The following is a 27889-nucleotide window of genomic DNA, read 5'->3' as shown; positions in this document are numbered from 1 at the left end:
GGAAAAACGGATAAAGAAGCTGTGGTAATAGACACAATGGAATTTTATTCATTCGTTAAAAAGGAGGAAACCCCGCCATTTGTAACAACCTGGATGGGCCTCGAGGGCATTATGCTCAGTGAAATAAGCCAGCCAGAGAGAAAGACAAATGCTGTATGCTCCTACTTACCCGTAGAATTAAAAACAAAACAAGAAACTCATCGAAAAAGAGACCAGACTTGTGGCTACCAGAGGCTGGGGATGGGGGTAAGGAGGATTGGATGAAGGTGGTCAAAAGGCAGTCAACTTCCGGTTGAAAGGTAAGTACTAAGACGTGATACACATCATGACAACTATAGTCAGCCCTGCCATATGATACAGAAGAAAACTGTTAAGAGAGTAGATCCCAAGAATTCTCATCACAAGGAAAAAAAATTTTTTTTTCTTTTTATCAGTTATCCACACGAGGTGACGGATGTTAACAAAACGTACTTTGGCGATCATTTCCCAATATATGTGTGTCAAATCGTTACACCGTATACCTGAAATTTCGGCAGCATCGTAAATCACATCTCAGTCACACAGGAAAAAAAATATAAAGGCAAACAGAAAAAACTCAGCAAGATCAGGCCTTGAAAGTAAACTTTGTTAAGCGGGTGTCAGGATTGGAAGTGGCCCTGGCAGCCTAATTACATTCTAAAAAGACGCTTGTATGTTTTTATCAACTTTATATCATTTACGAGTGACAGTTTGCAAACATTAGAGTTCAATAACGAAACTACTCACCATTTTGAGGTAAAAAAAAGGTTAGGCCTTTTCCTGGAGATTTAAAATTCAATTTGGAAATTCTTTCATCACTCAGAGACTTCCTGATCTTGGGCTTTTACATAAAAACAAAAAATCGTAAAGCAAAATATGATTTCTGCATCATTGTGGGCCCAAACTAAGTTTCTGCATTATAAGTAATTAGAAAATTATTAACAAAGCCATTCTTTTTAAACTAACAAAACTATTTCTGGGGCACTCGGGTGGCTCAGTCGGTTAAGCGTCCAACTCTAAGTTGCGGCTCAGGTCACGATCTCACAGTTTCGTGAGTTTGAGCCCCATATTGGGCTGTGCACTGATGGTGCGGAACCTGCTTGGGATTCTCTCTCTCCTCTCTCTGCCCCTCCCCTACTCACACTGTCTCTGTCTCTCTCAAAATAAACAAACTTAAAAAAAATAGGCTATTTCTAATTTTAACCTGCATAAAACATTGCTACTTATACAATTAAGGAAATGAATAACAGATTTATTGTATCCATTAAAAAGTTCTTCCTAAGAAACCAGACTTCAAAGTCTTCCCTGGGTCTGTTGGGAAGGGGTTTACTATGTACCGTTAACTGTACCTATGTTCAGATATTGACGATGTTAGTTACTATATATATATATATATGTATATATATATATATATATATATATGCTGTTCACACCCACATGTCTGCCTCCACATAGATCTGGCCCTTGAACTCCGGACTTGTGTCTCCATCTGTACCACTTGGACGTCTGCTCCGGCACCTTAAGCCAACGTGTCCAAAACCAGTGCCCTAATTTTGCCCCCAAACTCCTGTCCCCTGCCCCAGCCTTGTCCTTCATGGCAAATGGCAACCACATCTTCCAGTCCTTCGGGCCAAAAAGCTTTGAATCATTCTGTCTTTCGTCATCTCTCCCTCTCAGACTTCACAGCCTTCCACAGGCCTGCACATAATTCCAAGAGCTTCCTTACTGGTTCCTCAACAGTGAAGCCCCGGCGGGCCTACTGATCCTGTGCCCCGGGGGGCCTCCTGTCCCGCTCAGAATGAAAGCCGGGTCCTCACGACGGCCAGTGCCCTCCTGGTCCAGCCTGCTGCCTCGCTGAGCTCACGTGCCCGGACCCCTCCCGTGCAGCTGCACTGACTGCTACGCTTTCCTTTCAAAAACCCAAATATGCTTCCACCTTGGGGCCTCCACCCAGACCAGTCTTCCTCCTGATGATCACATGCTTTGCTTCCTCACTTCCTCGTTGCGTGCTCAAATGTCGCTTCATCAGAAGACCCGTCACCGCCTCTCCGTGTCACTCAATCTCCACCACATCGCTCACGCCTCATGTGAGGAAGTGTAGCACTGTGGTCCTGGGTGCGCATTCTGGAGGCGGACTGCCTGCATAAAGACTCCCAGCTGCACTCCCTACTGGTTCCGTGGCTGTGGGCAGGTTACCTAACCTTCCAGCACCGGGGCTCCCTTCCAGAGATAGTAAGAGTACCCGATGGGGGCTGGGAGTATTAATCGAGCTCAGACTGGGAAGTGAGCACACCTGGTAAATACCCCAGGAGCCTTGGCCATAACTACCACTCACTTGTCTCCCTCCACTTGCTGGAATGGCAAGTCTACAAGAGTTCAGGCTCTCGCTTCCCGGCAGATCACCAGTGCACAGAGAGTGCTCATCACACAGGAGGCACACGAAGCTTACTGATACTGCAAGCAGGTGACCGTTGTTGTGAGGTTGGTTGTAAATATGAACCTCTGGGGGCGCCTGGGTGGCTCAGTCGGTTAAGCGTCCGACTTTGGCTCAGGTCATGATCCCACAGTTCGTGGGTTCCAGCCCCACGTTGGGCTCTGTGCTGACAGCTCAGAGTTTGGAGCCTGCTTCGGATTCTGTGTCTCCCTGTCTCTCTGCTCCTCCCCTTTTCGCTCTCTCTCTGTCAAAAATAAACACTTAAAAGAAAACTAAGACAACAACAACAAACCTCTGATCTCCTCATTTTGCTGAGGTCAAGCATGGGTCCTAGCTTGCTTGAAGAGGACTTGGTGCTGCTGTCCTGCAGATCAGATTCCTGGCTTGTTCCTACACTTGAACTCCTGTGCTGGATGTTCTGAGCAAGGACAAACACGTAAGAGGATTTTTGGTTGCCGTGGAGACACGCATGCGATTTTAACAAAGTATAGTTTACAGGTCAGCGACACCCACAGTGTACTACTTGATGATTTTTGACATGTCTACCACCTGTGAAACGCTCCCCTCAGCCAACACAGTGAACATATCCCATCACCCGCAAGTGTCCTGTCCCCCCATAGGAATCCAACCCCCTTTCCCTCATCGTCACCGATCTGCTGTCCCTACGGATTACTTTGCACTTTCTAGAATTTTATGTAATTGGAATCACAACAGGATGTACCTTTTTTTTTTGGTTTGGCTTCTTTCAGCCAGCATAATTTTGATTCATCCTTGTTGTATCCTCTATCATGAGTTATTTCATCGCTGAGTTATACTCCATCGTGTGGACATAATAGGATTTAGCTTGTTGGACATTTGGAATGACTTATTGAAGACCAGAAGTGAACGTGATCAGATGGTTTCTGAGGACGATCCCTAGACCAGTGTTCGCACTCGTTTACTGGAGTGCGAGTGATGCCATCCATGAAATCATGGACGAAACTAAGGTGGATGTTTGTTTCCCTCAGAGCAGAGCCCCAGACTCAGACTGTGGCCCATGACAAGGCTCCCAGATGATCTGGAGATGCCATCAGTCATATCCTCAAGCCGGAGGAGGAATATCTACTTGGTGGGATGGACTGTGAGGTGGAGTGGAACATGAAGTAAGCTCTTAGCACACGAGGAGTCCGAGATACATCAGGGGATTTCTGAGAAGTCACCCTTTACACGACAAACAATGATCTTGTACGTGTGGCTCTGAAGGGTTACCCAGCTGTGAGGTTCCACTGGCCCCCAAGATTCTCCCTGTGGGTCCAAATGAACGGCTCGAAAATCAGAAACCCTCTAAGCCTACTTGGCCTGAACCCCCACCCAAAACCAGTCTGTGTCAATCTGACCCAGCCGCTGGACCCTTCGGTAGGTTGCTGGAGCTGCCCTGATCCGCTGAGGTCTTGCGGTCGAGTCTCCTGTCCAGCAGGCCTGACGTGTGAGCTGGCCCCATCCTCAGGGACCCACCTGGTATCTCGTGCACACTCAGGAGATACTTCTTAGCGACTTCACTCTGGGACAGGCTCTCCACTCTTGTAAATGCCAGACTGCATAACAACACATTTCATAACAAAATACCTCAGGCGTTCTAAGCCTCCTGGTCTGCCCGGTGTTTTATTGGCCACGCTGACCTTCTTGTAGGACATCTCCACTAATGTGGCTAGGAGCCTACGCCCCTGGATCACGACCAGGGAACACGTTTTTCCCTAACTTAAAGAAAAAGGCAATACACATTCTTTCAAAATGTGAAAGGGGGTCTTAAGTCTTCTCTTCAGTCTTAACGTTATTTCCTGAAAGGTTACAAAAGGCCAAGATAGTTTTGATGGCACTTTAGCCATTCCGGAATGAAACCATTCCTCGCACTGTAGATTCTAAACTACTATTACCTGACGGGGGCTTTCATGTTTGTTTCCAGGCAAGTCGTCATTCAGAAAATTCAAGTAGGATTTAATCATTTGGTCAGTAACAGAGATGAGTGCAAAGCTTAAGAGAGCTTCAAAGAACTCCAGGAAGACCAGCTGAAATATAAGAACATACAAAGGGGCTCACTCATTCTGACCCACCCTGAGGTGGACCAGTGATCCATCTGGCTGTTGGCTTCTGTCTCCAGAGAAAGCCACTTCATTCAGCGCTCAAATGTCGTGGGTGCACACCGAATGGAAATAAAAACTATGATATTTAAAAGGCTATGCATGGGACGCCTGAGTGGCTCAGTCAGTGAAGCATCCAACTTTGGCTCAGGTCATGATCTCACGGTTCCTGAGTTCGAGCCCCACATCGGGCTCTGTGCTGACAGCTCAGAGCCTGGAGCCTGCTTCGGATTCTGTGTCTCCCTCTCACTCTGTCCCTCCCCTGCTGGTGCTCTGTCTCATTCAAAAATAAATTAAATTTAAATTTAAAAGTAAAAGACTGTGTGTTCTATCGGTAGATTTGTTAAGTCACTTTTCTATTAGAAACATTTTATTTTATATTCACTAATCGAGGACATTTTCTTTATTTTTTAACATTTATTCATTTTTGAGAGACAGAGACAGAGCATGAGTGAGGGAGGGACAAGGAGAGAGGGAGACACAGAATACCAAGCAGGCTCCAGGCTCCGAGCTGTCAGCACAGAGCGTGACGTGGGGCTTGAACCCATCAACTGTGAGGTCATCACCTGAGCCACAGTTGGATGCTCAACTGACTAAGCCGCCCTGGTGCCCCGAGGACAGTCATTTTCAAAAGGGTTCCTTTTTTGTTGAACAAAAATTGAGGGAAGTGGCATCTGGGAACCGAAGTGACAAGGGCAGGTGTAACCCACTTGGCAGCCACACCCACCCCTGCTGTGTGTGCACCTGACACCCGGGCCAGCCCCCACCTGGGCAGCACCTGCCTGCGGGGACGGCTTGCTTGGACCCTGATCGTCCACCGGTCATGTCTGCTGGTCCTGAACCCAGGGCCCTTTGAGTCTGACCCGGAACAGGTCCGCTCATTTGAACAGAGGCGCCAGGCTCAGCAGCAGTGCCCCCTAGGCCAAGAGTGTACTGACACCTGCCCAAGGATGGGTCAAGCTGGTAAATGAGACATCTGCTTCGTTCAAGGGCTGGACACTTTTAGTCTCTTGTGCCCTAATTTGACTCTTCCTGTGACCCTCCCTACCTTGCCCCTGCTCACCACCTGCCAAATTCCCCAAGTGTCCTACCAACATGTCAACCCCCTATTTGCAGAGGCTCTACCATTTTGCTGAGTTGCTGAACCTCACTCAGCTTCAGTCTCTTCACCTAGAAGACGGGGTCGATACCATATGCTTTGTCGCAAGGATCGGAGGAGATAATCGGCATGAAGGGCCTGTCTCAAGTGCTGAATCATTAGTGGCTGGGATTTGTAGCTGTTATCTTTTTTTTTTTTTAATATTTACTTATTTTTCAGAGAGTGGTCACAAGTAGGGGAGGGGCAGAGAGAGACACACACACAGAATCCAAAGCAGGCTCCAGGCTCCGAGCTGTCAGCACAGAGCCTGACGCAGGGCTCGAACTCACGAACTGCAAGTTCACGACTTGAGCCAAAGTCAGACGCTTAACTGACTGAGCCACCCAGGCGCCCCTGTAACTGTTAAGCAAAAGCACAGGCCAGCAGGTCCTTGCCCTACCCAGGCACCTACTGTCACCGGTCTTGAGGTGACACCAAACATCCACCTTGGAAGCAGGACCTACAAGAAGGGGTTTGCGTTCTTATTAGCTGTTCTGCTCATGGTACTCCCACATCTTTCCCAGCGGAGAGCAAACTCTGAAGACAACACCATGCCACCTGGCTGTTCCGTAAAACATCAGACGGATAAAATCTTGCCTTAGATTTGCAACCCTAGCCAACTCTGTGGGTCCCGGCTTATGTGTTTGCTTGTCAGTTTGTAGAAAACAGCCTAAAGATTTTGTTCAAGATGAAGTTACTCTCACAGGTTGGATAAGATCCGAAGGCAACTCACAAGCATCACAAGGTAGAAGTAACACAGAGGCAGGTGAGAGGTTCACACAGCATTGATGCTGGAATGACAAAGCCCTCTGGAGATGCTGGGATGTGGTGAGTGTATTTTATACATAAGAGGGCATGAATTTCAAGGAATGGGGCGGGGGAGGCGAGAGGGAAGACTCTTTTGGGCTGAACTGTGTCTCCCAAAAAAAGAGTGGGGAGTCCTAACCCCCAAAACCTCAAAATGTGACCTTACTTGGTAATAATGCCTTTTTAAATTTTTTATTTTTATCAAAAAAAAATTTATGTTTATTTTTGAGAGAGACAGAGTGCGAGCAGGGGAGGGGCAGAGAGAGAGGGACACAGAATCTGAAGCAGGCTCCAGGCTCAGAGCCGTCAGCACAGAGCCTGGCATGGGGCTCAAACCCACAAGCCATGAGATCAAGACCTGAGCTGAAGTTGGACGCTCAACCGACTAAGCCACCTAAGCATCCCTGGTGATGATGTCTTTACAGACCAAGTTAAAATGAGATCATGAGGGTGGGGGACCCAATCCAGCATGGCCACTGTCCTTATAAGAGGGAGATTTGACACCGACACAGACCCATAGCGGGAAGACAACATGAAGAGACACGGGGAGAAGATGGCCGTCTACGAGCCAAGCGGAGAGGCCTTTCCCACAGCCCCAGACGGAACCAGCTCTACCTTATTTCTGACGACTCGCTTTCAGAACTGCAGGCAGTACTTTTGTGATTCAAGCCCCCCCGAAACGGTGGGGTGGGGGTTAGCAAGTTCAAACGTTCTGAGGTAGGAGCCTGACAGGTGTGTTCAGGGGACAGCACAGAGGCAGCTGGGACTCAGCGGTCAGACAAAGGGCCTTTACTCCGCGTAAGATGGGAAGCCTGGGGGTGTGAGCAGAGGAGGGATGTGACCTGATTGCTGCCCCGGGAGGTAGGAAGGTAAGAGACAAACGCAACAGATGAGTTAGGAGCCACGGCAGCTTTCCAGGGGACCGTCGGTGGCTCAGCCGGCACGGAAGGTGCCACATTCTGGATCCGTTCTTCAGGTGGATCTCCTGAAGATGTGAACGTGGGGTAGGAGAGGAAGGAGTTGTTGTGACAATACCCTGACAACGGAAGGGCTGAGGCCATCAGCGCCCCACTCACGGGAGGCTGAGGTACGCTGGCGGAAGACGGAGGTCACACGTTTGGGGTGTGGGACATTCTGGGCTGTGGGGAGCGTGAGGGGCCACTCCGACTCAGGCCGTCTGGGGCTAGGGAGCGTGGTTTGGGTTGGAGACACCAACGGTGGCCTTGTCTTCAGAAAGGTGGCACTTAAGATCATGAGATGAGAGGACCCCGGACTGAGTCCAGGGCACTTGGACTTGAGTGTGGCAGAAGAGGAGGAACCTGCGAAGAAGCTGGAAAGGAGCCGGCGGTGAGGGAAGGGGAAGACCTGGGACATGGAGGGAAGAACGTGTTGGAGGTGGGAGAGACCGCACCCCCGTTTCGGGGGCCATGGCAGGGCCATGGACTGGTGTACTGGGCAGGACCCCTAGGCGGGCCATCGTGGGGACCCTGGTGACCTGAACACAAATGGTTACAGCCGAGTGGAGGGACCCACACGGACCCCACCTTTAGGACGTGTCCACGAGACACAAATGCACGGAGTAGACACTCCTGGCGGGAGGTGTGGCGTATACCGAAAACACATCAACTAGTTGCCCCACGTCCCTTTGCAGAAGCAAAGACCGAGCCTGGGGAGGGAGACTTGCCCTTCGGCAAGGAGCGCTGAAAACCAAAGATACACCTAATTCACTGGAGGAGACACATGGCCCGCCAGAGAAACATACACGTGTATTAAATCGCTAAATTCTCCAAGAAATAGCATCGTACAGCTGACCCTTGAACAACACAGGTTTGAACCCCGTGGGACCGCTTACATATACATCTTTTCCGACACATACAGGACAGCGGTGTAAAATGTATTCTCTCTTCCTTGATGATTTTCTTAGCGTTTTCTTTTCTCTGGCTTACTTTATTGTAAGAATACAGTGTATAATACAAAATATGTATTAATCACCTGTGTATGTGATCGGTAAGGCTTCCAGTCCACGGCAGGCAGGTTAAGTTCTGGGGGAATCTGAAGTTATCCCTGAATTTCTGACTGCGTGGGGTGTCAGCATCCCCAACTCTGGTGCTGTTCAAGGATCAACTATAGTTTTATATTCTTTTGATTTCACTTCCTGATATCTGAAATATTCTTTTTTATATTAACTCTAGTTTTCTAATATAATCAAGGAGATATAGCTACATAGATACACATGGATATACATACATGTATGTATATATACACATGTGTAGAGCCCTACACACATTTACGTATTGGGGTCAGAATGCCTTTCAGTCTAATCTTGTTCTTGGATTGTATCTGCTCTATTTGTGACACCTCTTGACAAACCTCAAGTTCAAAGTTGCTGTCAATGCCATCATGCATGAAAGGATTATCCTCTGCGATGACCTCCACAAATTTGGCTGGTGTCAATTCTTTATTTATCATTTTAAAGTCCTGTAAAAGAAACAACCAATTCAACTATAATTGCCTATAATTACAGATAGTTACATATTAAAAAAAATTTTTTTAACGTTTATTTATTATTGAGAGACAGACAGAGAGAGACAGAGCATGAACGGGGAAGGGACAGAGAGAGGGAGACACGGAATCTGAAGCAGGCTCCAGGCTCTGAGCTGTCGGCACAGAGCCTGACGCGGGGCTCGAACACACAGACCGTGAGATCATGACCTGAGCCGAAGTCAGACCCTTAACTGACTGAGCCACCCAGGCACCCTGATAGTTACATATTTTTAATGTCAATTTATATCCATATAACATTTTAAGGAGGTGTTCTAGAAATGAGTATCTTTGAAACCGACCCTTTTGAAAAGCATTCTAGATTAACATTGATATTTACCTGTCTAGACCTACCCTAATCCCTCTGCAAGGGAAGTGTTTTTAGAAGCATAAACACAGGGGTGCCCAGGTGGCACAGTTGGTTAAGTGTTCGACTCTTGATCTTGGCTGAGGTCATGACCTCACTGTTTGAGGGATCAAACCCAGCACTGACAGAGCAGAGCCTGCTCGGGATTCTCTCTCTCCCTTTCTCTCTGCCCCTCCCCGACTTGCACTGTCTCTGTCTCTCTCAAAATAAATAAATAAACTTAAAAAAAAAAAAAAAGCATAAACACAGGTTGGAGGGTATGATGATCCGGACATGAGATATCAACCCAGCTACACAGGTGGGGAAATGCTGGACGGGGGACCGAGGAACCCAGGATGCCGTGGGCACTCAGGACGGAGACCCCTCTGGAAGTAACACTCCGGGTAGGGCTGAACACACAAAGTCTCGCTGAAAGTCTAGGTGAAGACCCTATCCGCGTCAAAGCTGAAAACAGGTTTGCTTTCTGAGATACTGAACCAGAGAGCATTCAGCCCAGAAGACACCATTTTCACTAAGGTCAGTGCTGCTTTTCAGGATTAGGAGAACGTGCACCTCATAAGTCCTGGCTCCATGCTGGCCCTCCCTCCACTCCGTCCTAAGCACCATGCAAACCAGGTTCCACGTTCTTTTTTTTTTTTTTAAATGTTTATTTATCTTTGAGAGACAGAAACAGAGTGTGAGGGAGACACATACTCAAAAGCAGGCTCCAGGTTCTGAACTGTCAGCACAGGGCCCCACGCGGGGCTTGAACTCATGAACCACGGGATCATGACCTAGGCTGAAGTTGGACGCTTAACAAACTGAGCCACCCAGGCGCCCCAAGGCTCCTAGGTTTTAATGGAAAGATCGTGCTGACACCACTGGTCCGTCTGAACACCGCTAAAAGGGAACATTCCTGAGGCAAGGTGACAGGAAGTACACAGAACCACCTGTGGCTTTTGTCCAGGCAAGAAAAAACCCGAATCCATACCAGCCTCTAACTGTCCTGCTTTAGTGGAAATACGGGGAAAAGTAGAACAGGGTAATCAACTCTGATAGGATGCAGCCAGCCCGAAGCGGACGTGTGACCAATCCAGAGGGACAGCTGACCTCGTGTCTTCAGTAAGGGGCCATGAAGAAAGGGGGGAGTGAACGAACAGCTGGTACGATACCCCTCAAAGCTCACCTATTCCCAAAAGCTGTTTTCCTGTATTAGACACCAGGCTGCTGTCAGGTTTTCGTATACATACGACACCGTTAGACTTTTCCCTATTCCCTGTTAGTATTCGACCCTTCCCGTTTTATCATTTAACTTCCCACAGGCGTGAATTCAAACAAAAACTACCAAAAGTTGGCATAGAATACTGTTAAACTAGGTGTTCTCGCTAACTTTTAAACTAATAACTCCTTTAAGTTACTTTCTGATGAATAATAATTTTTGTCAATGACACTGGCATCCCTCCCCACCCCGTCTTCTCTTACACGGCAAGGTCTGTGTTAGCAAAGACACTGTGGCCCTGTCGCCTGGGTCCTTCCCTCACTGGGAAGGAAGCACGTGGGGCCAGTGTTCCCAGACCCCGGAATTACTCGCTTCTGCCCAAAGAGGCCCAGTAAACATTTGTTGGCTATGGAAACCCATCCTGGATCTCACGATGTGTGTGTCGTTGTTAGAACACGTTGCCTTTCTTTAATGAAAACCCAAATGCCTGTTAATATGAAACCAGTCTTGGGGCGCCTGCGTGGTTCAGTCAGTGGAGCGGCCGACTGCGGCTCAGGTCATGATCTCACGGTCCGTGAGTTCGAGCCCCGCGTCGGGCTCTGTGCTGACAGCTCAGAGCCTGGAGCCTGTTTCAGACTCTGTGTCTCCCTCTCTCTCTGCCCCTCCCCTGTTCATGCTCTGTCTCTGTCTCAAAAATAAATAAAAACGTTAAAAAAAATTAAAAAATATATATATATGTGAAACCAGTCTCGGTCACGAGCGCTTACTTTCAACATCCAGAGGAAGTGTCGCACCTTCATGGACGGCTCGTGGGGAGGAGCCGCGTGCGGTCTGCAGTAAACCGTGTAAATCTCCCAGCTCTTGTTGATGTGGCTGATGGAATAGAGCGTCCGCTGTTGCCCACTGAATAAATTGCCTAAAAACATAATGCAACGATAAACCGTCAAAAAAGGATTACAAAGCTACATTTTGGAAAAAGAAGCGACAGTCAATATAATGCTGCTGGTTTTGTATTTACCTTTTACGCGGCCGGCATTTGGGTGAATGTTCTCAGTCATCAGTTTGGTAAAACACAGAAAGAGTGATGGGCTTCTGTTTCTGACGAGAAAGATCTAGTCACCTCTCTGTCCAGCAGGTAGAACCTAATTCCTCTCTCCCTGAGTGTGGGGTGGATTTAGTCATTTGCTTCGAACCACGAAGGTACAGAAGGGGAGACACAGTAGGTTTATGGTAGAGCGTCGTGCCTCCCGCCACCTTCACTGAGTGATCGGGACTAACGTCACCAGTACCAAGACAGATCAACACCACGTCCCCCTGATGTGATGGGCTGCCAAGGGCATTTCACCTCCGCGCCGTTCTTGCCCCAAACCCAAGCCTCAGTGCGATGATGAAAAATATATCAGCAGACCAAAATCAAGGGACATTTTACAAGATAACTGACCAAGAGTTTTCCAAAGCGCCAAGGCCATAAAAGACAAAGTCTGAGAAATTATCACAGGTTGTAGGGACTAAGGAGATAGGAGACAACTAAACGCAAGGAACATGGATCAGAAAAGGGACGTTATTGGGAAAACCTGGGAAACCCTAATAATGTCCATGACTTAGTTAATGGTATTATACCAACGTTAATTTCTTAACTTCCACAGGTGCATCGTAGTCGTGTACAATGTTATTGTTAAGGGCAGCTGAGTGAAGGGTGTGTAGGAACTCAAGTACTAACATGGCAACACTCCTGGAAAACTTATTTCCAAATAAAAAAAGACGAGATCAATTTTCTCTGACAGGGGATCAATCAATTTATTATTCCCCATCTGAGAAAGATGGGGAAATTCGGGCCTGAGGAAGGACTAGTGTTGACTATTTCCGATCAAAACCCTGAGAGCAAGTTTCAACATTGAAACACGACTCACCTCGGAAGGGGCTTCAGAAGTGTAATCTGGCATCCGATGGTTTTGTGGTTAATATTTGTGAAACGCTTTTGTTTCTGGCCCTTCCCTTCGGGAGATGTAAAAGTAGTCACGCACGTCAAAGAAAAGTGGGCACCACTGTGGCTCAGGACTGATTAGGTCTCCCCTGCCCTCTCCGAGCTTCAGAAGTGGTACTTACCGGAATTCTTTGTGATGGATGTGGTAAGCCAATTGCAGGAGATAATTCAGAAAAGTTCTCAAAAGTATTGTTGTAAATGGAGAATGAATTTCGTCAACCGGAACGTCATTATTGGCTACAATAAAGGAAATTGGAAAGGATGCCTAGTACTTTGTTTTTCATCGAGGTAGAACTGACGTATAACGTTGCATTAGTTTCCCGTGTACGACGCCATTCACTAGGTGCTGCAACATGACCACCACAGTAAGACTGGTTGACACCCTTTGCCTACGTGGTTACAAAAATTTCTCCTTTGTTCTGGCGGTGAGGACTTTTAAGATTGACCTTCTTAGCAACTTTTAAATAACCGTTATTTTTAACTATAGTCACCGTGCCGCACGTTACATCCCCATGACTTACTTATTTTGTAGCTGGAAGTTTATGCCTTTTGACCCCCTTCACCCATCCCTTCGATCCCTCCCCTCTGGCAACCACTACTCTGTTCTCTGTATCTGTGAGCTTGTTTCTTTGTTCTTTAATTTGTATTTAATTATTTTTAATATTTCATTATTTACTTTGAGAGAGCTTCAAGTGGAAGAGGAGCAGAGAGAGAGAGAGAGGGAGAGGGAGAATCCCAAGCCAGATCTGAGCTGTCCGCACAGAGCCCCACGAGGAACTCGGTCCCACGAACCATGAGGTCATGACCTGACCCGGAATCAAGAGGTGGATGCTTAAACCACTGGGCCACCCAGGTGCCCCTTCTTTGTTGTTTCAGATTTGACATACAAGCGAGATCCTATGCTATTTGTCTCTGTCTTATTTCACTTAGCATAACACCCTCAAGGTCCATCCGCATTGGTTGCAAATGTCAAGGTTGCATTCTTGACGCCTCGTATTTTCTAAAACCTTCTATTTTATTTGCTCCTGGTATACAAGTCAAAGAAGTTAGTGTGACAGAGTACCTTTTCTCGTAGTGAATACTATGAACACCATATACACACCCACCTAAAACTTAAGTACCGCACGAAAGACCTAGTCACTTATCAGGAAAGTTGCAAGAGACCTTGTCCCAGTGTCTTTCGGAGTTTGGCGTGGTCTGAGCCACGTTTGATTCTAATGGCGACTCTGACTCTAAATGGACTCAAAATCTGTGTCCAACACTTACATTTCAAGTAAATAAGTATCAGTCCTGATATTTTGTTTTCCCAGTAGATAATTTGAGGTTGTCAAGGCCTGCTTCCCAGAATCCGGCTGAAAGGAATAGAAACCTCAAAGTTGTTAAATCTATTGCCATGAACTTTCTAATTTGAAATCAAGCCCAAGCCCACCTCAAGTGTTTTCTCGGCTACTGGCCCTCTCTGATCCTCTCTGCTTCGGACCTCACAATTTACTGGGTTGTTTTAAACTATAGATCAGAGGCAGGCAAACTTTTCTGCCAAGAGCCACACAGTAAATATCTTTAGGCTTTGTGGGCCATGACCCCTCAGTTCTGACATGACAGGGCAAAAACAGCCATAGACAATGCATGAGGAAATGGACATGGCTGTGTTCCAATAAAACTTTATTTATAAGAACAGGCAAGGGGCTGGCCTTGGCTCACAGGCCCGGCTGTAGATGGTCTTTTACTGTTGCCATTATTTCACGAGAGTGTCTCAGGTACATTTTAAGCACCTTAAGAAGACGGTGTGTTGATTTCTGGAACGTCTCTCCTGGGATTTGCCTTCGTCACTCCCTCCACATTTCCTGACTGGTTTCATGGAGACATGTCACACCAATCTTTAACCAAAAAGACCTGAAGGACCGGGACACTCACCGCTTAATACCCTGTCCATATCAGCAAGAGTTATATTATGGTGATGAAATTTGCAATCTTTTAGAAACCTCCAGAAGTGAAGCTTTGTCATCAGAAAGGTGTTATCCAGAGAGCGATCACATCCTAGGCTGCTGTAGAAGCTATAGATTCTTCTTAATTCTGTAATATTTCTTAAGACAGCATATTCCACCTACAAAGAGAAAGCCATGCATCTCTTAATCTTACCTAATAAGAACAAAAGAGAGACAACACCTGCTTTATAAATTAAATGAGATAATACAAGTGAAGTAATAGCATTTACCGTTGACCACTATAAGGGCTCAGCAAATGTTGTATTTTCCCTGCTCATCCCCAGGTCAATAAAATGCAATTTCTGAATAACATTAAAAAATGTGCTGGTATCAGGAGAGACCGGGTGGCTCAGTCAGTTAAGCATCCAAGTCTTGGTTTTGGCTCAGGTCATGATCTTGTGGCTTTGGGTTCAAGCCCCATTGGCAATCTACGCTGGGCGGGGAGCCTAAGATTCTCTCCCTCCCTCTCCCTCCAACCCCTCTCCCCCGCTCACACTCTCTAAAATTAAAAAAAAAAAAAAAAACTATAAGAAAACACTTTTGGAGGCATTTCTAAGAACTGAGTTACAGAATTTTTTCACTTTCTAGATCTGATACTTCTTTTGTAATTATGAGGTAAGATAGACTTTAAATCCATATTTTTTTCAATTAATGTTTACTTATTTTTGAGAGAGAGAGAGAGACAGAGACAGAGTATGAGCAAGGGAGGGGCAGAGAGAGAGAGGGAGATACAGAATCCAAAGCAGGCTCCAGGCTCTGAGCTGTCAGCACAGAGCCTGATGTGGGGCTCACAGATTGTGAGATCATGACCTGAGTCGAAGTCGGGAGCTTAAGTGACTAAGCCACCCAGGCAACCCCAAATTTGTACTTTTTAAATTTTTTTTTCAACGTTTTTTATTTATTTTTGGGACAGAGAGAGACAGAGCATGAACGGGGGAGGGGCAGAGAGAGAGGGAGACACAGAATCGGAAACAGGCTCCAGGCTCTGAGCCATCAGCCCAGAGCCTGACACGGGGCTCGAACTCCCGGACCGCGAGATCGTGACCTGGCTGAAGTCGGATGCTTAACCGACTGCGCCACCCAGGCGCCCCCAAATCTGTACTTTTTAAAAGACCTACCTGTGTTGACATGGAAAGAACTCCAAAGTGGAAAGTGAATGATATGTACATAAAACAAACAAAAAAATATATATATAAGAAAATCTCTCCTTTTTGGGTGTATCAATGGATGTTTATTCATCTAAAAATGATATTGTAGGAGAACACTGAATGGCTATTATTAAATACACGTGAGCAGACATTATAGGAGCAGAATTCTCCCAATTCTAGTTATGTTTGCTCAGAACAAAACTGGAAAGGTGGTCACCACATTTGTCTGGGTGAAGATTCTGTTTTACTTTTTCCTATCTGCATTTTCTAAATTTTCTACAGGTGTTGTGTACCATTTTTGTAACTCGAGAAAGTCACAGAAGTTCTTGTTTTTAATGACAGTCTGACAGCAGATGGAGCGAGTAATACCAGGAGACCGAATTACGACGCTGGCCGGGAGAAGAAAGGAGGACGGGAGCGGACAGTCACCACTTTGAGACCCACAGAACAGGGACCAGAGGAGGCCAGAACGAGGCAGGGCAAAGGGGCAAGGATGCCTTGCAGTTTTGAGGCACCGGTGGTGCACGTGTTGCAAACATCTCCATCCATGGTTTCACGGAAGACCCATACCAAGCCCCAGCCAAAGCAGGAATCACGATGCTAACGTGTCATTTGGTGGATGTGATTTTCCAGATGTTAATCAAATGAGGTCTGGGCACACAGAATTTTCTCTGGCTCTATGGATTTCTAGATTTGTAATGATTTCTAAGGGTTTCGAGTTCTTTTGAATCCCAGCAGCCCATAATGACGCACAGCAGAATTCATGTCCTGCGGAGTGCGGTGGCCACAGCCTTGGCCTTCAGACCAAGCTGGGGGTGAGGGTTAACTTGAGCCTTGTGGGCTCTGAGGCAGTATTTAAGTCACTGAGCCCCTCTATCTGGCCTTCTGTTTTCTCACAAAGCCTGTTCACTAAGTTTGCCGTGCAAATTAAATGGGACGGTACACAAAGCATCTATCAGGCCTGTAAAAGACACTCGACACAGGAGATCCACCGTCAGCTGTATGTTTCCAAGACTCTGGAGACTATTAACATTTAAGTCTAAAATGTAAATGCATAACAATACAAAAGGCTTTTACCTGCTTCTTTTCCTCTGCTTGGTGTTCCTTGGGGTACATATTCAGCAAAAAACTTAGATTCAGCTCAATGCTCGACCCTAACACAGAATTACTTTCACTGCCATCAAGCTTTCTGATAATTTCTAGCAAATAAAGGCAGACAGAGGAGATAATTGTGAAAAGCAAGGTTAAAAGTTTTCAATGTTATTTCAAGTAGTAAATTAAAATGCATTTGGAAAAAAATAAAATGATTTTGGAAGTTAAAAAAATTTTTTTCAATGTTATGTCAAAATGATTTTCCACCGGGGCACCTGGGTGCATCAGTCAATTGAGCATCTGACTCTTGACTTCGGCTCGGGTCATGATCTCAGGGTCATGGGATCGAGCCCTGTGTCAGGGTTCACACTGAGCACGGAGCCTGCTTAATATTCTCTCTCCTTCTGCCCCCTCCCCTACTCACACATCTGCTCTCTCGAAAATTAAAAAAAATTAAAAAAAAAAAAAGATTTTCCATCAAAGTAGGATACAAGAGTATTCAAAAAACCTATTAAGAAAACAGTTTTGGGGTGTCTGGGTGGCTCAGTCGGTTGAGCATCTGACTTCAGTTCAGGTCATGATCTCATGGTTCATGGGTTTGAGCCCCGTGTTAGGCTCTGTGCTGACAACTCAGAGCCTGGTGCCTGCTTGGGATTCTGTGTCTCCTCTCTCTGTCTCTCCCCTGCTCACACTCTGTCTCTGTCTGTCTCTCAAAAATAAATAAATGTAAAAAAAATACTTAAAAATTTTTTTTTAACATTTATTTATTTTTGAGACAGAGAGAGACAGAGCATGAACGGGGGAGAGTCAGAGAGAGAGGGAGACACAGAATCCGAAGCAGGCTCCAGGCTCTGAGCTGATGGCACAGAGCCCGACACGGGGCTCAAACTCACGGACCGTGAGATCGTGACCTGAGCTGAAGTCGGACGCTCAACCGACTGAGCCACCCAGGCGCCCCGAAACTTGTTTTCTAAAGTAGTGGGTGTATTTCGATGCGTGGATTCCGTAGATAATACGGGTTAATTTGTGTGCAGCTGACAGGAGAACACCCCTACCAGCACTGATGGAGGATCCCTGGCACCAGCTCCTGAAGGAAGATTCTGAAGACCCATCCAGGTGACTTAAGAACTCAACTTCAAGATTTGGCAACTCCACTATGTGGTCGTTGGAAAATGGGCCATCATACACACGCCCATTCTTGAACGTTAATCGGCCCTGCAGACAGAGAGATTGACAGTTCAGGAAAACCACTGGTAATGTGCGTCTGTATCTTTTTCAAAGGTTTGGAGTTTTTTTTGTTTGTTTTTAAGATATGCCCTTAGCCCAGGGTGCCTGGGTGACCCAGTCAGCTTCTGACTTCGGCTCAGGTCATGATCTCGTGGTCTGTGGGTTCGAGCCCCGCGTCAGGCTCTGTGTTGACAGCTCAGAGCCTGGAGCCTGCTTCGGATTCTGTGTCTCCCTTTCTCTCTGCCCCTCTCCCTCTCACACTCTCTCTCTTTCAAAACTAAATAAATATTAAAAAAACTTTTTTTTTATATGTACTTAGCCCACATAGAATCAGGCTCCCAGAGTCTCACATCACTGTAAGTCCTCTCTCTTCCTTCTCTTCCTTTCCCATCTGTCCCACGAACTCTCTCCAATTACCCCTAGGTCACAGAAGGTATCTTATCAAACCATGCTAGTGACCAGCAGAGTGCCTATCACCAAAGGGGGGCTCTCTTGGGATCCGTCCAACCCAGGCCAATAGTCAGTCTGATTGAGAGGTAAGCACATGACCCAAGTCAGCTCAACCAAACTAAAGACATCTGTGGAAAGCTTCCTGGGAAAGAGTTTCTTCTCTCCTTCTACTTAGTGTGTATGTGGATATGAAGCCTGGAGCCACAGCCACTTATGGTCATGAGGGAGGGGCAGCATAAGAGTGAAGCTGACAGCATGGCAGGAGACGTCTCCTGGGGAGAAGAAGGACACCCTCAACATCGCTGAGTTGCTGGATCAAAGCAACCTTGCAACCCACTCCTTTTTTAAAAATATATATTTATTTTGAAAGAGAGAGAGAGCGTGCATGAGCATGGGGGAGGGGGAGAGGGAGAGAGAGAATCCCAAGCAGGCTCCACACCATCAGCGCAGAGCCCAAGGTAGAGCTCAATGCCATGAACCGTGAGATCATGACCTGAGCCGAAACCAAGAGTCGGACGCTTAACCGACTGAGCCCCCCAGGTGCCCCCAAATCCACTCATTCCTTAACACTTACAGATTATTAAGCTAGGCATTCCATTACTTGTGACCAAAACCACCCTCACACACACACAGGTACATAACATAAACCAACTAAATAACTTCTAAATACACTTTTAGATATTGATGATATGTTGGAAATTATTCTAAAATTTGTATAGTTATCTTAATAAGACAGTAGGTTATCCTATGCAAAAATGGATGATGCACTTTACCAGAGAATGACACTCCTTGTACTGTAATTTAGTTGCTTTACAAACTCTTTAAAATGTACTCTTCACACATCTGCACTCACCATGCCATGTTTTTTATTGGAGACCCATTGTCCTTCATACATGGCTCCGCTGGCATAGTAAAATTTTCCATGGCCATGACGATATCCATTTACAAACTCTCCTATGTATTCATTTCTCAAAGGGTACTGGGAGTTGGGGATTCTCTTTAGAAACCATGAATGTGTTCCAAAGCCATTCTGAAAAGAAAGCAAATTTCCATGAGGAATGCTCAAAATATTTTCTCTTTTTACCTGAATCCATTTAAAATTCAGATAATAGGGGCGCCTGGGTGGCGCAGTCGGTTGAGCGTCCGACTTCAGCCAGGTCACGATCTCGCGGTCCGGGAGTTCGAGCCCCGCGTCGGGCTCTGGGCTGATGGCTCAGAGCCTGGAGCCTGTTTCCGATTCTGTGTCTCCCTCTCTCTCTGCCCCTCCCCCGTTCATGCTCTGTCTCTGTCCCAAAAATAAATAAAAAAAACGTTCAAAAAAAAAATAAAAAAAATAAAATTCAGATAATAGATCATAATAATAACTCATTTGAAGGGACAAAGAACCCCCTGCCTCTGTCACCCACCATCTATTTTTGGTCCCTTTGAATCTGACTCCTTTAGGTACCTCATATAAGTGGAATTATATAGTATTTGTCCTTTTGCAACTGGCTTATTTCACTTAGCATAATGTCTTCAAGTTTCATCCATCTTATAGTATGTGTCACAATGTCCTTCTTTTAAAAAATTTTTTAATTTACATTTATTTCTTTTTGAGAGACAGAGTGCGAGCAGGGGAGGGGCAGAGAGAGAAGGAGACACATAATCCGAGGCAGGCTCCAGGCTCCGAGTTGTCAGCACAGAGCCCGACGTAGGGCTCGAACCCGCGAACAGCAAGATCATGACCTGAGCCTAAGTCGGACACTTAACCGACTGAACCACCCAGGCACCTCATAGAATGTCCTGCCTTTTAAAGACTAAATTATATTCCATTGTATGTTTATATCATCATCCATTTGTTTATTCATTCATCCCATTGTGTCTGTTGAAGACATTATGCTAAGTGATATAAGCCAGTGGCGGGGATGGGGGAAGGGGTTACGGGGAGTGAGTGTTTAATGGGGACAGAGTCTCAGTTTGGGAAGATGAAGAGTTCTGGAGATGGATGGAGGTGATTCACAACAGTGTGAATGTGCTTAATGCCCCTGAACTGGACACTTAAGAATGGTTAAGATGGTAAATTTTGTGTTATGTGTGTTTTACCACAATTAAAAACTAAAAAGAAACCTGGGGTAGCTTTATTCCTATCAGAAAATACTTCAGAGGAATAGAAATTATCAGGGCTAAAGAGGGACATTACAACATGATAAAAAGGGTCAACTCACCAAGAAGACATAACAATCCTACACGTAACAACAGAGCCTTAAAATATAAAACAAAAATTGATATATTTGGAAGAAATAGACAAATCTACAATTATTTTTGGACACTTCAACACTCTCCTCTGAGAAATGGGTAGAAAAAGTAGACAGAAGAGAGTCATGTGCTATAGAAGAAATGTGATAAAGAACAACACTACCAACCAACTTGATCTAATTGGCATCCACAGAATACTCCATTCAACAAAAGCAGAAATGCACGTAACATTCACTGAAAAAGACCATATTCTGGGCCATAAAATAAACCACAACATATTTAAAAGAAATGTAATAAGTGTGTAAAGAACACAAAGTATGTTCTCTGATCACAATAGAATTAAACAAAAAATCAACAACAGAAAGAAATCTGGAAAAAGTCTCCAAACATTTGGAAATTAAGCAATATACATCAAAATAATTTATATTCAAAAGAGGAAGTCATAGGGAAATTAGAAAATATTTGAACTGAACAAAAGTTAAAAGCATATCAGAATTAATGGAATACAGATAAAGCAGTGTTAGGAGAAAAAATTTTAGTATTAAATGTTTGTATTAGAAAAGAAGAAATGTCTCAAATCAATAAAACTTCCATATTACATCTCAAGGAGAAGAGCATAGTAAACCTGAAGCACGTAGAAGGAAAATAATAACAAAGAGCAGGTATCAAATTAAAAACTCAAAACCAGGGGCGCCTGGGTGGCGCAGTCGGTTAAGCGTCAGACTTCAGCCAGGTCACAATCTCGTGGTCCGTGAGTTCGAGCCCCGCGTCGGGCTCTGGGCTGATGGCTCAGAGCCTGGAGCCTGTTTCCGATTCTGTGTCTCCCTCTTTCTCTGCCCCTCCCCCGTTCATGCTCTGTCTCTCTCTGTCCCAAAAATAAATAAACGTTGAAAAAAAAAATTAAAAAAAAAAAAACAACTCAAAACCATCAAGAGAAAATAAATAGCACGAAAACTGGCTCTTACAGAATTTTCATGACATGGCTACATCTCTAGCCAGGACTGAAGAAAAAAGAGAAAACACAAAGAACTGATACCAGAAGAAACAGGGAACATCACTATAGATCTCCTATAATATGGATTAAAAGAAACACAAGAGAATATTATGCACAGCCATATGCTAATAAATTTCTATGAAATGGACAAATTCCTTCAATAACACAAACTTCCAAAATTTACTCAAGAAGAAACAGATAACTTGAATAGTGCATTATCTATTTCTAAGTGTTATTTTATAGTTAATATAAAGTTAACTTATTGTTAATCTTGTCACAAAGATAGCTCCAGTCCCAGTAATCTTCACTGGCATCTTCAGGTAAATGGCTCCAGAAGAGAGAATACCAATTCTACAAACTCGGGAAATTAAAGAGAACACTTTCCAACTCATTTTATGTGGCAACATTACCCTGGTTACTAAAATCTGGCAAAGATATTAAATGGAAAGAATACTAAAGATCAAAATCTCTCATGATCATAGACACAAAAATTTTCAACAAAGTATTAGGACATTGAATCTAGCAACATATAAAAAGGATAATATAATCATGGTCACGTCAGGTTGATATCACTGGAATACAAGGTTCGTTCAACATCTGAAAATCAATCAATGTATTGAAAGTGAGGGGATGGAGAAACATCTATCACGCAAATTGATGGCAAAAGAAAGCCAGAGTAACAATATTTACATCAGATAAAATAGACTTTAAAAAAAAAAGGCTGTGCGAACACCTGGGTGGCTTAGTCGGTTAAGCATCTGACTTCTGCTCAGGTCATGATCTCACAGCTTGTGAGTCTGAGCCCCACATCAGGCTCTGTGCTGACAGCTTAGGACCTGGAGCTTTCTTTGGATTCTGTGTCTCCCTCTCTCTCTGCCCCTTCCCTGCTCTCTCTCTCTCAAAAATACAAACACTTAAAAAAATAAAAATAAAACAAAGACAGTAGCAAAAGACAAAGGAGGATACTGTATCATCATAAAGAGGACAATCCAACAAGATCTAACAATTGTAAATATTTATGCACCCAACATGAAAGCACCCAAATACATAAAACAGTTAATAACAAACATAAAGGAACTAATTGATAATAATACAATAATAGCAGGGGACTTTAACACCCCACTGACATCAATGGACAGATCATCTAAACAGAATCAACAAGGAAATAATGGCTTTGAATGACATGCTGAACCAGATGGACTTAACAGATACATTCAGAACATTCCATTGTAAAACAGTAGAATACTCATTTGAGTGCACAAGGAACATTCTCCAGAATGGATCATGTATTAGCCCACAAAACAAACCTCAACAAATTCAAGAAGATTGAAATCATACCATGCATATGACCACAATGTTATGAAACTAGAAGTCAACCCCAAGAAAAAAATTTGGAAAGACCACAAATACATGGAAGTTAAAGAACATCCTACTGAAGCATGAATGGGTTAACCAGTAACTCAAAGAAGAAATTAAAAAGTACATGGAAATAAATGAAAATGAAAACACGATGGCTCAAAACCTTTGGGATGCAGCAAAAGCAGACCTAAGAAGAGAGTATACAGCAATATAGGCCTACCTCAAGAAGCCAGAAAAATCTCAAATAAACAACCCAAATTTGCACCTAAAGGAGCTAGAAAAAGAACAACAGACAAAACTTAAAATCAGCAGAAGGAAGGAAATGATAAAGTTTAGAGCAAAAATAAATGATATAGAAACTAAAAATAATAATAGAACAGATCAATGAAACCAGGAGCTAGTTCTTTGAAAAACAATCAACAAAATTGATAAACTTCCAGCCAGAATTATCAAGAAAAAAAGAGAAAAGCCTCAAACAAATAAAATCACAAATGAGAGAGGAGAAATAACAACCAACACCTCAAAAATATGAACAATCCTAAGAGAATGTTATGAAAAACTGTAGGCTAACGAAGTGGAACAACCTGGAAGAAATGGATACATTCCTAGAAACATATAAACTATCAAAACCAAAATAGGAGGAAATAGAACATTTGAATAGACCAATAACCAGCAAAGAAATTGACTCAGTAATAATAAAAAAAAAAAAAAAAACAACCTCCCAACAAACAGAAGTCCAGGACCAGATTCTACCAAACATTTAAAGAAGAGTTAATGCATATTCTTCTTAAACTATTCCAAAACATAGAAAAGGAAAACCTCCAAATTAATTCTCTGAGGTCAGTATTACCCTAATACCAAAACCAGATAAAACATCCACTAACAAAGAGAACCAGAGGGGTGCCTGGGTGGCTCAGTCAGTTGCATCTGACTCCTGATTTCGGCTCAGGTCACAATCCCAGGGTAGTGGGATTTAGCTCCGTACTGGGCTCCATTCTTAGCATGGAACCTCCTTAAGATTCATTCATTCATATTCATATTCTCTCTCTGTCTCTCTTTCTCTCTCTCTCCCCCTCTGCCCATCCCCTCCCCCTCTAAAATAAAAAATAAATGTTAAAAAAAAGAGAGAACCACAGGCCAGTATCCCTGAGGAACATGGATGCAAAAATTCTTAATAAAATACTAGCAAACCAAATCCAACAATACATTAAAAAAAATCATTCACCACAATCAAGTGGTATTTATTCCTGGGTTATGAGGGTGGTTCAATATTCACTAATCAATCAATGTGACACATCACATCGATAGGAGAAAGGACAAGAACAACATGATCACTTCAATAGAGGCAGAAAAGGCATTTGACAAAGTACAACATCCATTCAATGATAAACACCCTCAACAAAGGAGATTTAGAACATACCCCAATGTAATAAAGGTCACATATGAAAAACCCACAGCTAATACCATCCTCAATGGGGAAAAACTGAGAGCTTTTCCAATATGATCAGGAGCAAGACAAAAAATATCCATTCTCACCATTGTTATTCAACATAGTACTAGAAGTCCTACTCACAGCAATCAGACAACAAAAAGAAATAAAATGCACCCGAATCAGCAAAGAAGAAGCCAAACTTTCACTATTTGCAGATGACGTGATATTCAGTATAGAAAACCTGTAAGACTCCACCAAAATACTACTAGAACGGAACAATGAATCCGATAAGGTTACAGGATACAAAAGCAACATACAGAAATCTGTTGGATTTCTATAGATCAATAAGGAAACAGCAGAAACAGAAACTAAGAAAACCCATTTACAATTGCACCCAAAAATAATAAGATACCTAGGAATGAAACTAATCAAAAAGGTGAAAGACCTATACTCTGAAAACTATAAAACACTGATGAAAGAAACTGAAGAAGACACAAAGAAATGAAAAGACACTCCATACTCATGGATTAGAAGAACAAATACTGTTAAAATGTCTATACTACCCACAGCAATCCACAGATTTAACACAAACTCTATCAAAGTATCATCAGCTTTTCTCACAGAATTAGAAAAAAACAATCCTAAAATCTGTATGGAACCACAAAAGATCCCAAATAGCCAAAGCATTTCTTGAAAAAGAAAAGCAAAACTGGAGGCATCATGACTCTGGACTTCAAGTTCTATTATAAAGCTGTAGTAATTAAAACAGTATGGTATCGGCACAAAAATAGACACATAAATCAATAGAACAGAATAGAAAATCCAGAAATAAAACCACAATTATATGGGCAATTAATCTTCAACAAAGCAGGAAAGAGTATCCAATGGGAAAAAGACAATCTCAGGGCACCTGGGTGGCTCAGTCAGTTGAGTGTCCAACTCTTGATTTCGGCTCAGGTATGATCTCACAGTTTCGTGAGTTCGAGCTCTGCATCAGGCTCTGTGCCAACCATGCACAGAGCCTGCTTGGATGTCTCCATCTTTCTGCCCCTCTCCTGCTCACATTCTGTCTCTCTCAAAAGAAATAAAAAAACTAAACAACAACAACAACAACACAGGGGCACCTGGGTGGCTCAGTTGGTTAAGCACCCGACTCGGTTTCAGCTCAGGTCATGATCTCACAGTTTCCTGAGTCTGAGTCCCATATTGGGCTCTGCCCTGGCAGCATGGAGCCTGCTTGACATACTCTCATTCTCTCTCTCATTCTCTCTCTCTCTCTCTCTCCCCCTTCCCCACTTGTGCTGTCTCAAAAAATAAACTTAAAAAAATAACTATTTTTAAAGAAAAGACTGTCTTTTCAACATATGCTAATGGGAAAACTGGAGAGGCACATACAAAAGAATGAAACTGGACCGCTTTCTTACACTATATAGAGAAAAAAATTCAAAATGGACTAAGGACCTACATGTGAGACCTGAAACCATAAAAATCCTAGAAAAGAGCATATGCAGCAATTTCTGTGACATCGGCTGTAGCAGTTTTTTTCTAGATCTGTCTCCTGAAGCAAGAGAAACAAAAGCAAAAATAAACTATTGGGACCTCATCAAGACAAAAAGCTTCTGCACAGTGAAGGAAACAATCAACAAAACCAAAACGCAACCAACGGAATGGGAGAAGATGTCTGCAAATAACATATCCAATAAAGGGCTAGAATCCAAAATATATACAGAACTCAGAAATCTCAACACCCAAAAAACAATCCAATTAAAAAAATGGGCAAAAGACACGAACAGACATTTCTCCAAAGAAGATATACGGATGGCCAAGAGACACGTGAAAAGATACTCGTGACCACTCATCGTCAGGGAAATGCAAATCAAAACTATGATGAGGTATCACCTCACACCTGTCAGAATGGCTAAAATCGACACCACAAGAAACAACAGGTGTTGGTGAGGATGCGGAGAAAAGGGAACCCTCTTGCACGGTTGGTGGGAATGCAAACTGGTGCAGGCACTGTGGAGAACAGTATGGAGGTTCCTCAAAACACTGAAAATAGAACTATCTTAGAATCCAGCAATCACACTACTATTCACCCAAAGAACAGAAAAACACTAATTGAGAGATACATGCACCCCCATGTTTATAGCAGCATTATTTTCAACAGCCCAGATATGGAAGGAGCTGTGTCCACTGACTGATGAATGGGTAAAGAGGATGTGGTACGTGCACACATGCGAGCGCGCGCACACACACACACACACACAATGGAATATTACTCAGCCATCGAAAAGATTATGTGGCCATTTGCAACGACATGGATGGAGCTAGAGACGCTAATGCTAAACAAAAGGAGTCAGAGAAAGACAAATACAAGCAAAGTTAAGCAGCAAAACAAGAAAAGGGAAAAAAAAACGGAGAGAGAGCCAGAGAGAGTCGAGGCAGGAAACAGACTCTTAACTACAGAGAACAAAGTGATGGTTGCCAGAGGGGAGGTGGAAAGGAGGGTGGAAGAAACAGGTGCTGGGATGAAGGCACTTGTCATGATGAGCACAGGGTGATGTATACAAGTGCTGAGTCACTAAATTGCACACCTGAAACTAATACAATACTGTACGTTAACTGGAATTAAAATTAAAAACTTAATTTTAGTTTAATAGTAAAATAATTTTTTTAAGAAAATAAATCAACGTAATTCAACACGATCAACAGACTAGAGAAGAAAAACCACACAGATCCTCCCGATGGAGGCAGAAAAACACTGGACAAACTTCACACCCATTCATGATAAAAACTGTAAGCAAATGAAGAATTAGAGCGCTTCCTCCTAATAAATGACGGCTCTTCCTGATAAAGAGCATCCCTGAAAAACCCACAGCAAACATCGCCCATGATGAAAGACTGAATGCTTTCCCACTAGGCTCAGGCCCAATGCGAGGCTGTCTGCCCCTGCACCCGTGCTCGGGATTGTCTATATTAAAAAATCCCAAAGAACTGGGGCGCCTGGGTGGCGCAGTCGGTTAAGCATCCGACTTCAGCCAGGTCACGATCTCGCGGTCCGTGAGTTCGAGCCCCGCGTCAGGCTCTGGGCTGATGGCTCGGAGCCTGGAGCCTGTTTCCGATTCTGTGTCTCCCTCTCTCTCTGCCCCTCCCCCATTCATGCTCTGTCTCTCTCTGTCCCAAAAATAAATAAATGTTGAAAAAAAAATTAAAAAAAAAAAATCCCAAAGAACCTACAAAATACTGACCAGAACTATTATGTGAGTTCAGCAAGGCCCCTAATTACCAGATTAATATGCAGATATTATCAGAAAACCCAAGCTTGTATAAACCATATAAAACTAACCGTATGAAGCCTTTCTT

At 44.0% G+C, this 27889-nt stretch overlaps 1 protein-coding gene across 2 annotated transcripts in view; it reads right to left on the bottom strand.

Annotated features, from left to right (window-relative positions):
• LOC122471270 (radial spoke head 10 homolog B-like) overlaps positions 1–27889 on the bottom strand; it is a 62087-nt gene that overhangs the window by 16001 nt on the left and 18197 nt on the right. The window contains exons 8-18 of one of the 2 annotated variants that reach the window (XM_043559660.1): positions 19360–19536; positions 17885–18044; positions 16815–16936; positions 14519–14708; positions 12727–12841; positions 11639–11718; positions 11388–11536; positions 8885–8992; positions 4366–4497; positions 2745–2870; positions 766–859 (exon numbers count right to left, since the gene is read on the bottom strand). In XM_043559660.1, coding sequence (XP_043415595.1) covers positions 766–859; positions 2745–2870; positions 4366–4497; positions 8885–8992; positions 11388–11536; positions 11639–11718; positions 12727–12841; positions 14519–14708; positions 16815–16936; positions 17885–18044; positions 19360–19536 — 1453 coding nt within the window. The remainder of the gene's footprint in view (positions 1–765; positions 860–2744; positions 2871–4365; positions 4498–8884; positions 8993–11387; positions 11537–11638; positions 11719–12726; positions 12842–14518; positions 14709–16814; positions 16937–17884; positions 18045–19359; positions 19537–27889) is intronic. The other variant, XM_043559661.1, reaches the window with a different exon arrangement.

The sequence above is a fragment of the Prionailurus bengalensis genome, chromosome E3 (genome assembly GCF_016509475.1).
Source record: "Prionailurus bengalensis isolate Pbe53 chromosome E3, Fcat_Pben_1.1_paternal_pri, whole genome shotgun sequence".
Lineage (NCBI taxonomy): Eukaryota > Metazoa > Chordata > Mammalia > Carnivora > Felidae > Prionailurus > Prionailurus bengalensis.
Note: the sequence above shows the minus strand (reverse complement) of the source record. Positions and strands in the feature narration are given on the sequence as shown.